Below are 19,584 nucleotides of genomic sequence, written 5' to 3'. Positions count from 1 at the left end.
TCCACAAATACCAGCCCTAAGAAAGAACACTCAAGCAATTAAGTTTTCATTTAGATCTTCTTACGTAGTGCCTTGTAAATTCTTACACTTGAGGGTGCTTACAGAATGATTAAGTTATAAATTATGCGGAGGTATCCGTGTTCCCATGAAGGCCTGATATGCTTTAAGATTTTAAATTCCGGTATCTGGAATCAGAGCGCCAGGTACAAACAGCTGTTCTTAACTAAGTTAATTCTTAACGAAGCTAACTAGAGCGTGAGAGTTAGTTTGCTATGCAATGCCACAGCTCTCTGTGCGTGATAAAGTACAGGTTAACCACGGTTTTTTCCATCACCCAGGATCATCCTCCACTGGAGCTGCTGCCAGCCAGCCGCCCGCAGGCCCGGTCCCCGACAGCCTTCCCGGGGGACGGCGCCCCCTCAGCCCAGTTAAACCCGCAGGGCTCGGTTCTCCCCGGGACGTTTCAAAGCCGTTCCCGAGCACCCCGATCTCCCACCTCGGGGTGCTCCCGCCTTCAACAAACTCGCTCTCACGGTGACTTGGCGTGGGCCGCGTTTAACGGATCGCCTCGCTCCCGCTCGGCCTGGTAACGCCGCGCACCTCCGGCGGATCCCCCGCGCCGCCCTTGGCGCCAGAACCCCTCAGGGCAGCCCTGGCCCCGCGACTCGCTCCCGCGGCCCAGGCCCCGCCGGCCGCGCCCTCACGACGCCGCCATCCCTCGGCGCGCGCGCTCCCGCCCGCCCGCGTGACGCCGGTTGCCATAGTGACGGGCAGGCGCTCCAACCCCCGCGCCCCGGCCATGGCGGCGGAGGAGGAGGAAGGCGACGTGGAGTGGGTGGTGGACACCATCGCCGGGTTCCTGCGGGGGCCCGCCTGGTCCATCCCCATCCTGGAGTTCATGGAGCAGAAATGCGAGGGTGAGCGGCGGGGCGGGGCCGGGCCGCGGGGCGGCGGAGGACGGCGGGGGGTGGTGTGCGTGTGTGTGTCCCGTACCCCCCCCCCCGCCCCAACCCGCCAGCGCCGCCCGGGGGTCCGTGTGGTGTCCCCGGCCGGGGATATTGCGCGGGCCGCGGGCGGTCGGCGCGTCGGGCCGCTGTTCGGTTTTGGGGAGGGGGTGCCCCGCCCGCGGACAGCCGGTCCCCCCTGAGCCAGCCCTCTGCCAGGCTGTGGCGGTCTGCGTTCCTGAGCTCGGCAGGGGGATTAGGGCATGAGCTTACGGTGTGACACCTAAACGAGTGCTGCGTTCTGCTGCCTCTAATTCCCTGACGGGGCTAGAAAGCCCCTGGAGGCCTTTAATACTTTCCCGTAGCCGGGTGGTTTTCCTTGTGAAAGCGGCCGGTGGGACTGAGATCGCTCTCTGCCCAGTCGGACAGAAGAGTAGGAGCCTCAGAGTTAAATTCCCGCCATTTTGTGAACGTTGGCAGTTAAGAGATGAGAAACAGTAAGTTAGTACCCCACAAAAAATGACAGCACTAAAAAGTAAACAGTTACCAGTTATGTAGGTGGTCCTGTGCATCAGTTTAGCCCAGAAGCAACTCTAGTTAAACTTACTTTTCTTCCTCTAGAAAGAACTGAGGGAATCGTGGAATAATTTGGGGAAGAGCCTGGGGGAACTGGAAGTATAGGCAGTGAGAGGGGCGACCGGGGTAGACGTGTAGCTCCATGTGAAGGTGCCTGAGGAGACCTGTAGGGGTGTAGTGAGGAAAAGAGGAGACATGTCGATTTTCTGCAGCAGAGATTTGGCTAAATTAGTTCTGCTACTTCCAGAACAAATTTCCTGCTGCCCAAGAACACCTGGATCCTCATGGGAGCAAACTAATTAAGATTTGGGCAAGTCTGAAAGCACTGCCTAAGTCCTTTAGACTAAAGGAAGATTTCTTGTATGATTATTGAAAAAAACCCCATGTCTGAGAACGTGACGGCCGGTGATCCTACCCAGCCTGCAGATGTTCACACATGAGAAGTATTAAAGCATGTTGCTGTAGACTCATTTAGGATAACCTTTTATGGCTACTATGAATAAAATCCGTTCCTTTAGTATCACCTGCCAGGAGGTAGGATTAATTAATAATTTGAACTTTAAAATACCAAAGTCATGAAACTAAAGCTTCCAAATCCATTTTATTTCTAGGGACTTACTAACATCAAGCTCAAAGTAGAATGGTTCTTACTTAGTATTCCACCTGCTTGCACTTACTCCTTCCTCCCCTCCATCCCGCTGTGGGCTCCAGAACAGCTTCTGTAATGGTTGGCCTCAGTGGGGCTGGCCGTGTCTTTCGTTGTGCAGTCGTTCTTGTTAGGCTCCATGAAGAATTTTGACTTCATATTCAGTGAAAGAGACGCACCTCTGATTCAGATCACAGCTTTTACACAAGTTGCTTCTCAGTTATCCTGAATCTTTTCCACACTTCCCAAGCTTTGCATGAGGCAAGATCACCGTGAGTACGTACACCTTTACCTAGTATACCGGGAAATGAGAATGAGAAGGGTAAAGCTGATAGACTCTTTACAGCTAGGAAGCAGTAGAGAAATCTAAAGTACAAGTTTTCTCTCAGGGTGACTGCCTAAACCCGAGGTTGGTCAAGCATTTTGAGTATCATGCAAAGGGTCTAGGTTTAGGAATTGGGGGAGTTGATTATCCCTCTCTGAAGCAATGATCTCTTCTTTAGAAGGTTGAGGGGAATTTACTGGCAGTAAGAAGATTTAGAGAACCTCTGTAAATTTCCATGTAGTGTGAGGCAGGTTTATGTAATGGTCACTCCTGCCTGTTGGTTTGTACATAAAAAATTGGAGGAATAAAGCAGAGAAATCACTTGCAGGAAATGGTCTTCCAAGGTATCATTTGTGCTACGGAGTGCTGCTGTTGGACAACTCTCAGAAGCTACTGGGAAAAAAGAAAAGGCTAAAGAAGTGTTACCGCAGTGCTAAGGTTGCTAAGAAGCACAGTTAGAGAAATGTGAAGTTTTAGTTGCAGATATCTGCGCTACTGGCTTTTCCTTTCTAGAAATGTACTGTCCAGGTTCCATTGCTGGTGTTTTTACTGAGACATTTTGTCAGGACAGAATTCTTTTTGTTCTCAAAACATTCAGTCTTTGGGCTGAACAAGCAAATTAGCAACATTTCAATTAATTTACAATAATTTGTGATTCCTCAAAAAGAACTTGAGTTTTGGTAATTGGTATGCAAGGAATTTATTTTGGAACAGTAGTTCTTTAGGCCAAGTCCCTACACTTCAACTTACAAACCATCCTAATGGTTTTCTCTCTGTTGATAGTTGTTTGCTTTCTCTCTCTCCCTCCTTCTGGGGACTTGATTTCTCATGGCTTGATTGATTTCCTTTTATATGGCTGTGAAACTGAAGTTAAATCTGTGGGTATGTATTTCAGGCGAGAGGGCTTTTCAGTTTTACTCAGATGTTCCAAGGTATTAATTGAAACATCCTGTGAACATAGATAAACTTGATAATAGTTCTGAGCACCAGAAGATAAAGACAAAAAAGGAATGAACAGGTATTGTTGCCTGTGACTCCCTTCCCTCCCAGCACAGAGATGCCTCCCCAGTCAGCGAGGGCTGGGGGAGAAGGGGAAGGATTCCCTCAGGTTTGCTTACCAGCTCTTGTCTGTGAGGTCAAAGGAGTCAGTCTAGCAGGGAGAACTTAAACTTGACTTAGCGCTTATCCCGTCTGAGGAGTCCTAGCGAAGATTTCAATTTTAACAGGAAAATGATGCGTTTGTCTCCCAGGATATCTGGGTCCCTTGGTTTATCTTGATACAGTGGTTCTTTAGATCTTTGTTCCTGTCGGGCGACCAAAGACCCTGTGCCAAAATCTTAAGGAAAATAATGGCTGCATGATTTAGGAGCCCTGACTCAAGAAAATCCAAGGTCTTCATTCAAAGTACTCCTTAATGCCACTCAGAGGAGATGCTGACTGCAGCTTGCTTGATTTGGCACTGCACTTCAGCCTCTTTTTTGTTCAGAGCCTGCAAACAGAGAGCAGTTTGTGCAGGCTTTCCATGTTGCCCTGCAGCTGTGGAAGGAGGAGGAGGAGGACTTGGAAGCGTCCCCTTGGCAGCGTGAGGCTAGCTGTCGGCATGGTCACTGCCTGAGGAGTGACATCCCCGGGTCACCCCTCCTTCAGGTGCCCAGGGCAGGAAGGAGCAGTAGGTGGGAGGGAACAGGGAAACCAAGACTAAGGGTGGGGTCTGCGAGAGCGGTCAAGAGATGCAGAAGACAATAGAGTGTCTTCACCCTCTTGGGTTTGGTAATAGGGTGGTCACCGTAGGAGCTGCATTTTTTTAGAGTAAGACTTATAGTACTTTTCTTACCATTTGAATTTATTCCTAGATATTTTTAAAGCTTTTTTTTTAAATCCCTTCATTAAAAAAAATTCCCTTGTGCAAAACTTAAACAAGAGCAGATGTTGCTTTTCCAGATTATGTCATTTAAAAAGCAAGGTTCCTTTGCTTATTTACAGGGCCTGAACTGTTTGATTAAATGTGTCACTGCATTGCTGTAAGTTGTTAGAAAGTGATGCGAGTACTTTCTGTTTTAGGAACAGCCATCTTGCACCACACCTTATCAAGGTTCAGAGTGATACAGCCTCAGGGCTGTTACGGGTGGGAAATGATGCTTTCTAAAGGCCACTCTTAAATTTCTGTGAAAATTATACTGATTCTATGCATATCAGTACCATCTTCCATCAGAGATGTCATATATATGAAGAATAAATGGCACTCATTCACCAACTTAAGCAGAATTCCCATTCTTCAAATGACTTCAAAGCGTGCACTTGGGAAGAGACTTGTCCAACGTACAGTGGCTAATCTCAAAGGGGATTGAGGAAGTCTTATTTCTAAGCCTCTGCATTAATTGCCAGGTTTTACACTACCTCTGTTCATTGTTGACAGAGAAAAAAACGTAAATTAAAAAACCCCAAACCCTAGTTTTCAGTTTCTCTTGTTTTCTGCTTCTTCCATTTGTTCTGCAGCATAGAGATCATTAGCTTGATATTTCCAGTCAAGAGTTCTTAATACAAACTTATATGAATATGATTAATATGGCCTATATTATACAGATGCCCATTTTGTCTAAATCAGGATAGTTACAATTGAAAAATAACTTACCTGCAGCAGATTTCCTCTTCCTGGTTATCTGTTTTTAGGCAGGCAGGGGCTCATTTTCCTGCATCACCTTGGCTTCCTGCTAAATGAATGGCATTTTAAACCAATTAAATCAAGTCAGTAATACATCCTTCACATAAATACATGGAGAGAGAGAAATTCCTTGCCTTATGTATGTTTTCTGCTATTTTAGAACAACCTTACACAAGTTCATATGGTAGTTCTTACATTAAATCTTACTTTTTAGTGTACGTATCTGCTGAATCCTCAACTTCCTTAGAAATCTGATTCTGTTATGAAGATACATTTTCCCGCTATTAAATTATCATATTTAATTACATTAAATTACCAAAAGTGCATGCTTAGCCTGAATATGTGGAAAAATATATTATTATTATCAAGCATGGCCTGTATTTTCATATGATTAAATATATTCCCTTGTAAAGGTTAATTGTTCTCTCTAATGTGTCAGTTAGTGGTGTGTACACTAACTCTAAAATGTGTATATGTTTTGTTGTTTGTTTTTTTCCACAGTTTTTGATGATGAAGAGGAAAGCAAGCTGTCTTATACAGAAATTTATCAGGAGTACCAAGCTCTGGTAAGCATTATTCACTATTTGTGGTAGATTTCTAAGAAATATAATTTAAAATATTAAAGTAGTATTTAGATGAACTTCTAATGTGTTGCTATTTATAATTTTAATATTGCCTATGATAAGTGTTATTTAGAAATCCTTTGAGTCATACTTGACATATACAGTTTTATGCTTAAACACGAGATATGTAGAAAAGAAACTTTAACACACAGTCATATCTCTTATGCTGTTTTACATTTTTTAATCAAAATTAATATATCTGTGAGCCAAAATACTGTACTTATAAGCTTGATAATACTCATATTTTCTGTCAAGTTAAAATGACAAACAGCATGATGTCTGAGAACATGTAAAACTTGTATTTCATTCTCTAAAGAGTCTGGTAAATCTTTTGAATTAACTTCAATTATCAGGAAAAAATACAGGACATTTTTGGACTATGCTTAAGATACCTATAAAGCAATGCATGCAGATTTCTAAAATACTGTTTTTGTAACAAGGCTTGTGAATAGTTGATGTTAAAAAGCATTGGTTGAATAAATACAGACCACCTTCCATTTCTGCTCTGACCCTGAAGGGTTTCAGGCACGCAGACTGGCAAAAAGCCTTTTACCTACTGGGCAAAAAATGGTGAGGAATACTAGCCAGGAGTCTGGGGAAAAGGTAAAGAAGTGAGATTCTTGGAAATTGGAGAAGCTAAATTAAGTAGTAATCAAATGTAGCAATAAAAATGCTTATTCTGAACAGTTTATGAAAGTAAATAAAGCCTGACATAACAGAAAAAACAGTTATACTATTGCAGTGATTCTCCTTTGAGTTTAAAAATACAGTGTCAACAGAAAAGAATAGACAAATATGAAAAAAATTCATATGATTCTTAGGGAAAAACCTCTTGGAACGTAATGCTTATACTTTCTTACAGGTTGAAAAATTGTTAGAAGACTATCTTAAAGAAGTTGGAATTAATGAAGAGAAATTTCAAGCAGCTTTTTCATCTCCTCTTGCAAAGACACACACTTCACAGGTGTTTTCCTTCGTTAAGGAATGCATAGATTTAATTTTTGGCTTTATTTTCACTAATATAGCAGGGTGGAGATGAAGCTTTGAAAAGTTTTCTTGTTAAAACTAATTTTCTAAAACTTAATGTGTGTGTTTATATTATGAACTTTGAAAAAGTTCAGAAAAATGCACATCTTGAAAATAATGACAGATACTGGTGTGGTGTCAGACCTTTGAGATTCATTACGTCTGCTTTGTACTTTCCAAAACAAGCCTCTAAGCTTAGGGTGCTTCTGCCACCTTTGTGTATTTATCAGCTTTATGTTAGACTTCAGTCTGTTTACAGTAGCAGACAAACTTAGAGATTAAAAGAATAGACATCTTCCATAAAATAAGAGAAGTTTTGTTCTGGTTTTATATAAAACCAGTACAGTCTCTAAGACAAACAGTGGCCTCGAGAAGTCAAGGCATGGTTAGGCAGCTCTTCACCGGCTCAGAGATACCTTTCAGAATTGTCTCAAGTATATTGAGCAGAGGAGCGGGAGCTTCTGCTGCCAGTATAAGTGGGGCTTTGTTGACATTTCTCCTCCTCGATGTGTAACAAGCTTCTTCAGAGCACACATTCCTCACTCAAGCTTACGCATTTGTTCAGGAAGTCAAATGAATGGCAGTTGTAAACTTCCACTGGGAAACCCTCCAGGTTTTGTGATGATGTTATTGTAGACCTGTTGATCTAAAGAAAAAACTGTCAAATTCTTTTCTTGACTATTAGTCAAGTGTATGGCTGGAAAAAGAGACAGATAGGGGAATTAAGTATAAGCATTAACAACGTGCTCCACAGAATTTAAATCTTAATATAATTTCAATCAGACTGAGATGATTATGATTTCTCTAGGGGTTTTAATTTTGTGCGTATCTTCCCTCCCACAGGCCATTTTGCAAACAGTGTTGGCAGCAGAAGATTTTAGACTATTTAAAAAAATGATGGTACAGAAAAATATTGAAATGCAATTGCAAGCTATTAGAATCATTAAAGAAAGAAATGGTAAGATGTGGTAAATGTGGGGTTTCACTTCTCCATCTTTTGATGACTAGGTAATCCGTTCATTAATGAGTACAGAATACTGGTTCTACTCCAGTTCAAGTGCACAGAAAACGTTCAGTTGATTTTACTGGGACTAGGATTTCAGTACTTAGTCTTCAGATTGTATCCTCAGTGACAGCTGTCTACATTCCTTTTTAAATGAACTGATTTTTCAGTTCTGTTTTCCTGTCTAAATTTTGCTGTGAAACTTGACTTATCGGGTTTTTTGTTAAAGAATTTTGGTGATAATTCTGAGTGTGAAACAATTACACCAGTTCATCAACAACGACAATATTGATAGTTTGAATTGTGCTACTTGTATAGCAGCGATGCTGTACTATCTGCCGTGCTTACTTTGCAGTTCACACTGTACAGCTGCATATGAAAAAATCCATATAGAAAGCAGCAGTTATGGCCTTCATCATGCTAATACATACATAATTTTAAAGAAGAGAAAATAATTTACACCAAGGTCCACGCAAGTGAGAGAAGGGACTGCAATGCAAGAATGCAGAGAAGGAGGGAAGAAATGACCTGCTGCTTGATGCAGTGTCTACTGTGGCACAGATCCAGATTAGTTAGTCAGCTCTGTTGATGTTTCTGAAAGGACTTTCACCTACCCACTCCTTTCTTCCATGTCTGTAGTTTTGCCATTTTGGTTTTTCTTCTTACAGCATGCATGTTTTTTCTGAGAATAATTTTTAAATGTCAAGTTTGATATAAGAGCTCAATTCGATAAGGGTTTGGTTAGCTATGGCGGAATTGCAGTCTATGGCAAATGCCATATAATGGCTTATGCTTTACCCTTAGATGTCAAAACTTTCCTATTTCAGAAACCTGTGCCTTTTTGCTACAAGCAACTTGATGCCCAAGGTCTAGAATCTTTCTGGAGACAGCTACAGAGAGGGAGAATTATGTGTTGGTGTTCTGTTTGTTTGGGGTATTCTCCCCCCTCTGCCTGAAGAATGATGCCAAATGGAGTACAAAATAATTTTCTTTAATGCATAAATTTTGCCATGTGTTTTTTATAGGTGCGTTGCCCGACTGTTTGACAGAGGGTTCTGATGTATTCAGTGAAATTGAACATGAAGAAATGAAAATACTGAGGGAGGTTCTAAGGTAAAAAAAATTAATCAGTCCTACTTTGTATGTTATTTTAAAATAAAAAATAAAACTATGTAGGGCCTAACTCTTCTAGCCTTTTCCAGGAAACTGCCTTCATCTTACAGCTGACATGAATGTTCTTGTCAAAATCCTACCTCAGAGAAAATGAATGGTGCTAGACAGTGGGTGTGATCAGGAATATTTAAAGACTGCGAGATAACAGCTCCGCCACGATGAACTGTCCTGGTGATGCACAGAACAATGTGCAACTTTAACAGCCCCATCCTTCCCATTCTCCCCTGAATCTCCAGGCAGACCTGAAGTTAGACCTGGGTTAGATGTCTCTGGAGCACAGGAGCATACTAGCTGTAATCCATTCAGGGAACACCCTAAACATGAAAGCCTTGGAAAGGCAAATTCTACTTTTTCAATAGACTTTATCGCTTTCTACAGCTTCCTTCTTTGTTGTGTTCAGTGACTGTTGCTATGATCTCAGAAGATGTGTGGGGACTGATGTGACTTCTGTAGATTCTCCTCCCATCCCAGTTCACACATACATAAACATAATCTTAAAAATAGCAAATTGATCCATTCAGGTTATATTACGCTATTTTCCCTCTGTATTCTGGAAATACTTTCCTCCCTGTCTTTAAACCAGCAAATGAAACATGGGATAGATAAGCCCTGGAAATTCTTACAGAATTATTTTTGCACAGGGAACAATGGACTGAGGATGGTAGGTTCTCTGTGTTTATCATCATTATTTATTTTTATTAAGAGTGCATTTTTATAGAAGTTATTTTGGACACTAACAAATTCACATTTATCCTGTAACTGTTTGATAGTCCTCAAATATTTAAGCAGTGCTAAATTGACCTAAAAGACACTGATACTAAATATGTCTTGAGTATTTACTTCTATCTTGTATTACAGGAAATCAAAGGAAGAATATGAAATAGAGCAAGAAAAGAAAAGGACTGCAGAAGTGAGTATCTTACCTTTCCAGATGAGTTACACTGATGATGAAGAAATACTCTTGATATTCCTGTCCTGGGTGTCAGCTGAATCACTTTTAAGGCACTGTGTACCATCCTAAGCAAATAAAAGGTCTGTCAGGAAGGTCTTACTGACACTTCTTTTTGACAGGTCTGCTCTGTTGTTTACATTTTCCTAGATGACAGCAGTGCTATACACGATACCGTGAGCCATCAGTCAGTTGGTGGTGCTCATATGATAAGCATATTCCCTCTTTGGTATCCGAGTTCTAAAATCCTGGCAATGGATGTCAACCTTTCAGATCCAGAGAAGGTCTGAATGACTAATATTGTCAAGATCAAAGAGACTTCAAAGTATAAGCTTCTTAAAGATTACAGCATTCATAATCCTTCAGGAATTTTGAGGATCACTTCATAGACAGTAGAGTTACTCATTAAGTCTGCACAATACTGCCAGAACCCAATCACCAGGAAGCAGAAATCCTCTCGAGTTAGACCATCACTTGGTCTCCATCAGAGTAAACCGTGTAGAAAGGTAGCGGAATGTAAACGGGGACTGGCTAAATGGCCAATCCTTCAGCAACTGAACTTGAAATCAGCTGCAGTGGAATTGTGGCACTAAACCTTCCTGGGAAAACAAAAAAGGCTGGAATTGTGGGCTGTTTCAAAAGGGAGAAGAATTGCTCTTTTATTCTTATCTGTCATTAGGAAATTGAGCATACTGAATTTGGAAAGAGAAAGCACTGATTCTTCAGCCTGAACTGACAAAGGAAACTGCCTGGAGACCAAATGTAGCTACTGCAGAGGTGGACACTTTATTTCCACTCCTGCTGCTGAATTCCAGCCTGTGATAGGTGCAGGTGGTAGCTGTGCCACTGAGTGCAAGTCCTGAACCGCTGAAATATTCTACCGAATTAAACCTCTCCCAGTATAGAAAACCACTGTAGAAAAGTGGTGACAAAACTCTTCTTTCCCATATTACAGTGATAGATTCCAGGAAATGAGTCACCTGTTCTGCTGTATTTCTTACAAAACAACCAGGAAACTCAAACTTTGGCTCATTTTAAGAATTTGACTTGTATTTAGACGCAGGCTGATCCTAATCTTTATAGCCCAGCCAAGAATATCAATATTCCTGATAAACTAGCCGGATTATGGAGGCCCCAGTCAAGTTCACCTGGACAGAGGAAGTGACAGTAATAGATCAATAATATGTTTTTGTTAGACAATGTTGTAAAACAAAATAATTTAATATTTTGATGAGTGTTGAGGGTTTCTGACATGAATTAGATAGTTGATGAACAGCATAGACATTTTCCGGGCAAATCCCAGCTGTCTTTACTAGAGAGGTGGGTGGCATTGTCAAGATTTCCCAGACAATCCAAACAGTAGTGTCAGAGATTATCCAGACCTGTTGTTTTCATTCAGCTGAGTATTTCTCCATTTCTGTGGCAACTTCAGTGTATGTTCCTGGTTCTCGTATTTTTCTGGTGGACAGACGTCTGCTTCAAAGTCACATGCAAAGCGTGGCAAAACCCCTCTACGTTATCTATTTGTAGCTGGGAAACAATGTTGATTAGGGAACAGGTTTTGAACTAAAATAAAAAATGCTGATTTATGACTATAAGCCAGTAAGAATCTTCCTATTATTAAAACAAAATAAGTAGTTTGCTTTTGTTCGCTTTGACAACATAGCATGTCGTGTAAACAGCACAACATTAACTGAAAGTTCTTTTGGGAGCTTTCTTTGTGTTGACAGTTTAATGGCTGAAGTAGAGTGCTGGAAAATGTAATGCTCCGTTTTGTTTGTTTTTTAATTTAAGGCACACGATAAACTTAAATCACCAGATGTTACCTACAGTTTTCCAGGAGATTCGAGAGAAGTTGTAAAAGTTAAAGAATCCACTGGGGGAGCTGATGATTCTGAAGAAACTCCAAAATTTCCATCAGGTAATTTTATGGGAAAGTGCAATGCTGAGTGTGCAGTACGATACTATTTTCAGATTATTGAAGAGTGCACTCGTCTCAGGATTTTAAGAACTTGGCTGGCTAAGGCTGTGGAGTAAACCATCCTAGCTTTGAAGTTAGCCCGGAGCAGCGTGTTTGCACGAGGCGGCCTGCAGAAACGCCTTCCAGCCGGAGCATCAGTGATGTTACTGGAGGAGAAATACAGGAGTCTAACAGTACTTTGCATCTTTCCATTCACTGTGATTATGCTGCCATTACTGTTAAGAACAGTATGCTCCCTGTAAGCAACTATGAATCATTTACTTTAAAAGTTATGCTCTCTCTCCCCCTGTGTGGCCATTATAGATTTAATCTATAATTGTACAACATTTCTTGATAGCAATCAAATAGTTCTGAAGGAGCCAACGTTGAACTGTTAAGATTCATACAAGCCAAATTGTCAGACCACCAAACTGAATCTTTTTGCCTTTGGTTCAGATTTTTATTCCTCATTTTAAGCTTTTCAATTTGACATTTTTGTTTTTGAGTGGGATTGTGACACTTCCCAACTTGCAATACCAAGGAGAGCTCTTTTAAGTAGTACACCCAAGTTATGTAGTGAAAATTGTCTGAATTGTTTTGTGGATGATTATTTATTGGAGAGCATGACCAAGCCAGGGCCTTTTACAGGCAGGGAAAAAAAAGGAATCACATCACATTGTGATGGAGGTGCTCTTGGTATGTTTGCGTGGCAGCTAAAACACAAGCGTGCTGGCCTGTTCAGGAAAGCAGGAAGACTCTTAGGTGGTGAGAAGCATATAGATGTGTGTATACGTGCACACACACGTACAGGTATGTACGTGTATACACGCACGTATCTGTGTATACACCCGCGATCTTCAAAACCAGGTTGCATCTCAGTGGGATCTGCTCTCTTCCAAGTTTGAAAAATTTGTAACTTAGTATTCTAAGGCTACTTCCAAAAACACAATTCCGATTTTGGGAAGCAATAGTCTGCACTGTCTTTAGTTACATTTTTCCTGTGTCTCGTACTTGTCCTTGTATGCGTTCACACTGGAAGTTTTCACATCACAGACGCTTGAGCTGGATACTTTTAGCCTTGGTAGGACCTTTGGGGCATACTGTCTCCTTGCTTTTTCATTTGATGGCCATTAGCAGATGAAGTGGCTTTGGGATGTTCTTTTGAACTGAGTTACTGTCTTTCACATTAGGAGACTTAGAAAAATGAAAAAATTGTCACTGACCTCTTAAATGTCTTTTTTTCCCTTTTATCCCTTCTATCTTTTGACTGAGATTTTGTTACATTTATTTGAACTCTTCTCTCCCTTCTACCATCAGAAGTATGCAGAAGGCCTGCAGGTATACTCACATGCTTCTCTTCTCACAGCCTGATTTTACTCTTCTTATTTTTGCATCGTTGTGCAGCGGCACCACTGAACTATGACTGTCCTGCGGTGACTGTTTTCCTGGTTCAGGAGGAAGGCACATTCCTGCAAATACTCTGTCTGCAGGACTTAACCCTGGGCTTGAGAGACAGGACATCTTGCAGCTCAGGAGTCCAGACTTCTCAGCCCGGAGAACCTCTTCTGTGCTGTCTGGGTGCCTGCTCAGCTGGTGCTGAGCGTTCCCATGCTCTTTAAATGCCAAGGAAGAGACAGACCTACAAAAAGTTGAGCTCCTTGGAAATCTTTTTCATCTGTGTAGAACTGGCATCTCGTGGCAGCACAGCTGTCCAGAGGGGCTACTGAGAAAGTTTGTCACAGTTTATCCTCCGCTGTCACCTTTTAGAAAAGTGGTTTTGGTGTAGTGGTGGCAAAAATCAAGAATCTGTACTGGGAATCATTTCCAGAGCCCTTTCTCACCCAGAACCGAGGAGAGGGCTCCAGGCCAGTCTGTCATTGCCTGCTTCCAAAACATGGGCTCCCCACTCAGGGCTCAGCTCAGCTGACGGGATCGTATCCTCTGCCTGACTGGCTTCCTCTTGGTGCCAGACACAGCTCTGGGAACAGAAGCAGCAAGAACCTTTCGCTAATGGTTTGTGCCCCTCTCGGGTGGCTGAAGAGCTGCTCTGCTCTCCCCTCGGTCGGTCCCTGACCCACCAGAGCTGTGCTCAGATCTGGCTCCATGCTCTCGCTCACGGGGTCGCGTTACGGAGGAGCAGGACAGCCTGCCCTTTGTGACCCGAGCCTCGCAGGGATCCCATACCTAGGGTGTCTCGGCCGCCTCGCGGCACGGCCCTTGCATCAGCCACTTCTCAGAGGCAGGAAAAAGAAGTTTTTTCCTTTGTTTTTCATTCCCTCCAGTCCACCATACATTTCCCTTCCTGCAGGTACACAGCGGTTTTATTTATTATCTTTTGCTATTTCCCCTTCACCTTGAGACCCAAGATTGCAGTTTGTGGACCCCTTAAAGTTTTCTACTCTATAACAAATTCAGATTTAATGGTAGTTGCCTTAATTGTCTTAATTTCACTTCAGTGAGCTCCTTACAATCAGTTTACAGATTAGAGCTTGCCAAACCATTCCTCCTGTACTTTGACCGCCCAGCTTGTTGCAGTATGGAGAGATCAGAAGGGGGAATTTCACAGTAAAGGTCGTGCTCAACACCTCGGAGCATGAGTGACCTTCTCAGCATTCCTGGAAAACGCTTCCCTTTCCGGATACCTGCAGGGCAGCTACTTCAGAAGTTGTGCCTATGTGTGCACTGAGCTGCGGGTATTGTGCAGTCTCAGCGTCTTTTCAGGTTTATGGGTTGAGTGACACTGAGGGTCCTGTGACCATATCTGCAGGTATTGCGAAGACACAAACATCTCCAGCTTGAGTGTTTGTGATACAGACAGCCAGAGTGTACATTTAAACACACAACACATTTCAAAGAACTACGTTCTGGTACGTAGTTTTCCTCAGTCATCGTGTTAGTGATGGGGTAGGTATTTGGCAGGCAGGGTATGTTTTGGGGTTTTTCCCCTGCTTTTTAATCAGACAACTATAGCATGAGGACTTTCTTTGTCTAGCAATTTTAACTCTGACCTCTCACAGAACCTCCACGAACTCTTATCCATCACCAAAAGACATTATTTGGAGCAGCAAGACTTCCAGCAGACATATTTCAGTGAAATGCAAATTCCTTAACTTGAACTTCATTTTACACTTCTGTCCTGGTTTGTTTTCTGTGCTTTGAATGACACTTCCTCTCCTTTCCTTTTCTCTCTACCCTTTCACAATTCTATATCTTGTAATTTCCTATACTAAAGAAAGCAGCAATGTGGAAGAGCTAAATGTATTTTACTTGCTCTAACTTAAAGAACCAACTGAGTGGTGTTCACCCTGCGCTAGCTTCAGCCAGCTTTGCCATCTGTTACTGTGGTCCAGTAGAGACCAAGGAGAGTAATTGTACCTTAATGCTCAAGCAAGTTATTCCTCAGCATTGCAGCAAAAATCCATGGTCCAGCACTGCAAAATTACAATCAGCTACATTGAGTTCCTTGTATCGACTCAGGCGTTATGGATAGACTCAGACTGAGCGAACACAGTAAAATTTGTATTTCACTTCTTGCATCTGTGTGGATATTTTCAGGCATATTTTAAACAGTAAAAAGCGTTTTCATTATTAACAGAAATGTAGTAGGAGTAGCAACTTACCTTACTCAGCAGTAGTTGTGGGTCAAGTCAAGAGAAGTCTCAGCCAAGTTCTGAAAACGCCGCTGCTCTACAGCCCAGTGACCCGAGGGGCTGTGACTGCGCCGTGGGTAACCACGGTGCCATCTTGGACAGCGAGCGGTTCCCTGGGAGGCAAAGCAAAACCCACCGTGGTGCCTGCTCAGCTCTGAAAGGCACTGCTGGAGTCAGTATGGGGTTGCTCTTTTGTGTCAGCACCGGTGGCATTTTGTCTGAGAAAAAAGCCAGAGGCCAACAGGGTCTGGTGGAGGATCCCCACCACGCGAGGCAGGGGAAGACACCCAAAGCTGCCTGAGCTTTGTGCCCCGGCTGCCCCACCCCAGCCGGCCTGCCCAGGGCGCTGAGCCCCACCGGGGTCGGAAACCTGGGGGGTTCCCACTGCATCCTCCCCACTGCAGAGGAGAAGCTGAGCTGGGTCTGTGTAACCCTTTGCACCTTCTGAGCTTTGCTCCCCTCCGCTCCCGTACAAGTTCACTTAAATACAGTATTCCGATTCTTTTCTCTGGAGCTGAAAGCTGAACCAGCATGAGTGTACTCAGCTGGCTAAAGGGCACCTCAGAAGCTGCTGATCAGCGGCTTGGCTCACCAAGACAGAAATTGAAATTACAGTCTCAATATGGACTGAATATAGAACACCGAATAGGAAATTTCATTTCAAGCATTTGACAAGTTATCATTCATTGCAGGAGAGATACTGATGATGTAAAGCATTATTTAATTGGTGCAAATACAGTATCTATGTTTCCTGAAAGAAAGTTTTATTAATAAAAAGGGGAGAAATATGATTTTTAAGTTTTCTGTTCCATTAGAAGAGACATCTGGATATTGGATAAAACACCGACTTATTTTTTAATTTGATGTATTTCTGTCTAACTGTTTTCTATGTGAAATTGCTGTTTAGAGGGATCTCGGAAGTCTGTGAAGGAGGACTTCAAACCAGTACGCCCATTACAAAAAGGAACAGAGAGCTTACCTCAGCCATCTGGTACCAAAGGGAAGGAAGACAGTAAGAAAAGGTCAGCTGGAAAATGTTCAGAAAATGCAGCGCACAAAGCTGGGATGAAAGGACCTGTAAGTGCAAAACAAACAAACAAGAAACCCCCCCAAATAGAGAACTAGAATGCAAAAAGCCAGGATTACATTTAGAATATGTATTTAAGCCAGGATTACATTTAAATATATTTTTTCTATTATTGTAATCATGTGGTTTTGGTTTGGTGTGTTTTGGGGTTTTTTTATTTTTAAACCAGCGTGCAAACACTGTCTTATGGTATTCACCAGTTTAATTTGCAGAAAGTTCAGATCATCATTCTAGTTTTAGAATAGATTTCAGCGTTCAGCCTTTGTCCCGGCATAATTTCTTAGTAGACAGCTCTGCCTTGAAACTTCAACTTGGATTTTTTTTTCAGCTTGTAATTTTGGAGGCAAATATGATGCAAATGCTTTTATCTCACATAACATTCATACCAGAAATTAATTTCAAAATGTATTTTAAAAAAATAATTCCAGAATTTATCAGAACTTGACAAACAGGAGCTGAAACAACGAGAGGACTACCTAAAGAAAAAACGAGACATGCTGATGGCCACGAAGAAAGAGTCAAGAAATAATGTACCACTACCCACAAAGAGTGACCAGAAAGAAGAGGAATCGTCTCCTAAAGAGGTGAAGGATTCAAATATTTTAATCACCCTGACCACTTTATAAAAAGCACAGATGATGTCAGTGAAGATGTCAATATTGCTGTGGAATATTGTAGGAAGATAAAAAAAAAATAGTAGTGAGGAAAAGAGGAAGCATTTTCAAGTTGCTGTTTTTCTAGAAGCTCATAGGCTAGACATTTTAGTAATTAAGAGCATTATTGTGCTTCAGTATCGTCAAATCCTCATGATTAATTCAAGTTTATGAACAGCTAAAATGCTGGTTTTCTCCTGATCTGTGACCCTACTGCTTGGGCTTCCTGAAATCTTTGAAATTTTTTTTTTGCCAGCTGAAAAGGGAAAAACATTTTTCTTTTGCAAAGCCTTACTCTTTAGAGAGGTAACAAATTTGTTGTGTTCTTTTGTTGTCTTTTGAGAGTTTTGTGCCTGTTTCGAAAGAAGAAATCCTTGATTTCTATCCCTCAACCACTGGAATAGAAGTGGCAGGTGGTACCTTTTGGAAAGAGAAGGGACCCTGCAGGGTGGGTGCTGCTGCAGCCCACCCAGTTGCCTCCAATAGGGAACCCCAAGTGGGAGGGAGGGCTGGAGGGGCAGGACAGGAGAAGGGCTGCAGCTGGCAGTCAGCCCCTCCCTCAAGGTCTCTCTTTGTCCCAAGTGCTAAAATCACAAAAAGCCTTGTACTGTGAAACTCAGTTTGGGAAAAAGAGTAGTAAATCCTGTCAGGGAAAGAACGTAGACATAAAAAACTCCAGAATCCTATGACAGGATAAAGCTCTATCAATATAGAGGTCTTCATCAGAAAAAAAACAAAACTTTTTTTGTTAATCATCGTTATGGTTAATAGGACTTAATGCATTTGCCTCAAGTGGGTCTGATCTACATTGATATGTCAAGAAATGCTTGAAAACTTGCAACACAAATGAGGACACTAGAAGAGCTTAAAACCCACACAAAACAATGGGATAACAGTTATGTTTTTTAAAAAAAAAAGTCATTTCTATACAGAGCATCTACATATGATCAAGGACCTTCTGTTGCCTCTGGTATTTTGCAGAGTTGTCGAGCATTTTAATATGCTCAAAACATGCCCAAAATACTGTTTATTGGGGGAACCTCCAGAACAACTAAGCAGCACCAGCTGAATCTGAGGTTAGTCCTCCCAAAAAGAGTGGTACAGTGCAGCAGAAAAAGGCAAATAGATGTAAAGAGCCCATCATGCACATCCTGGGATCCCCAATTCTCCAGCTGGGAGATTCCTCCTCACTTCTCAAGAAATAGAATAAGATTTTTTTAAATCATTCTGGTGAGCAAGTGAGTTTGAAGGACAGCTGCTGCAGCCTCAGCTTGGCACGTGCTGTTACTTGGCTACTGGGTGTGGCTCCCGCGTGCGGGCGGCGGCGTCAGGAGTCAGGGGACCTACCAGGGAAGCCACGCAGTTTCTTGCAGTGTTTTTTCACTTTGTTTTTAGGAAATGTCAGAAGAGAAGCAAAGATTACTACAGAAGAGGAAAATGCTTGCAGAAAAACTAAAAGAAGAAGTTATTAATAAGCGGTAATTTTAAGCAGCTCCTTGCAGACCCCAAGAACATAAGTTTGTTTTTAGAATAAATCATAATCAGTAATTAAATGGATTTGTTTTCTAATATTACACTTAAGTTTTATAGAGTTTCAGATAAGCAACTCGGTACTTTATATATATAAATACTTGAAATTACACTCAAACACAGTAAAACCCACTTGTTTCCCAGAATGCTGGGAACTCCTTCACTTTCCCTGGCCACCAGCGAGGCCGCTGACGATGGCTGCAGCAGAGGGGTGTTGCAGAGCCCCGGCCTCAGCCACGGGGTAGCACAGAGAACAAAAGCAGATCGTCACAGCTGTTGAAGTAATTCCTACCTGAACAGTTCTCAACCAGTTAGAAATTTTCACTTTTTCATTATAAAAATTACAGAACTTTGTTCCTTTGATTAGAATATTATAAACTATTTTTCAGCTGTGCAGTGAAATAAAGTCTAATTTCACAAGGAAGTTCAACTCTGACCATCTTATTTTGAGAAACAGAGAATGCGGCTTGAAGTCGAGACACGTATGATCTCTGGATTACTTGGTTTTACATACTGGGGGGGCAGTTTACCAGTCCTTAGGTCCAGTTCTGCTATACGTGCAACTCGAAAAATAACCACTTTAGCTGCAAAGCCAGGGATGTCACAAACAATTCAGTTTCAAGGCAGAAATATTTTCAAGTCTTGTTGACTGGTTTGGCTTTGAGAGTTCAGCGGAAGCAGGGAGAGGCGCTGTCCTTTGCACCGTGTCACGCCATGCCTGACTCGCATTAAAAGAAACAACCCAACCCATGCAAGTTTCATGTAACTTTTTATTAA

General features: G+C 42.1%; 1 protein-coding gene and 1 long non-coding RNA gene across 2 annotated transcripts; one reads left to right on the top strand and one right to left on the bottom strand.

Moving 5' to 3' along the window:
- Positions 1-779: 779 nt before the first annotated feature.
- On the top strand, positions 780-19,231 carry CFAP36 (cilia and flagella associated protein 36). The gene is made up of 10 exons (XM_074864511.1): positions 780-917; positions 5,655-5,719; positions 6,639-6,740; positions 7,646-7,760; positions 8,831-8,918; positions 9,837-9,888; positions 11,722-11,848; positions 16,445-16,614; positions 17,053-17,208; positions 18,673-19,231. The coding sequence occupies exons 1-10, from the start codon at positions 800-802 to the stop codon at positions 18,757-18,759; spliced, it is 1,080 nt and encodes a 359-aa protein (XP_074720612.1). The 5' UTR covers positions 780-799; the 3' UTR covers positions 18,760-19,231.
- On the bottom strand, positions 5,127-10,005 carry LOC141941573 (uncharacterized). The gene is made up of 3 exons (XR_012628384.1): positions 9,902-10,005; positions 7,219-7,448; positions 5,127-5,202 (listed from the first exon to the last, which is right to left on the bottom strand). It is a non-coding gene; the product is annotated as an uncharacterized LOC141941573 (long non-coding RNA).
- Positions 19,232-19,584: the final 353 nt, after the last annotated feature.

This window comes from Strix uralensis, chromosome 3, assembly GCF_047716275.1.
Source record: "Strix uralensis isolate ZFMK-TIS-50842 chromosome 3, bStrUra1, whole genome shotgun sequence".
Taxonomy (NCBI): Eukaryota; Metazoa; Chordata; class Aves; order Strigiformes; family Strigidae; genus Strix; species Strix uralensis.
The sequence above is the reverse complement of the archived record's forward strand: the minus strand, read 5'-3'. Positions and strand labels throughout refer to the sequence as shown.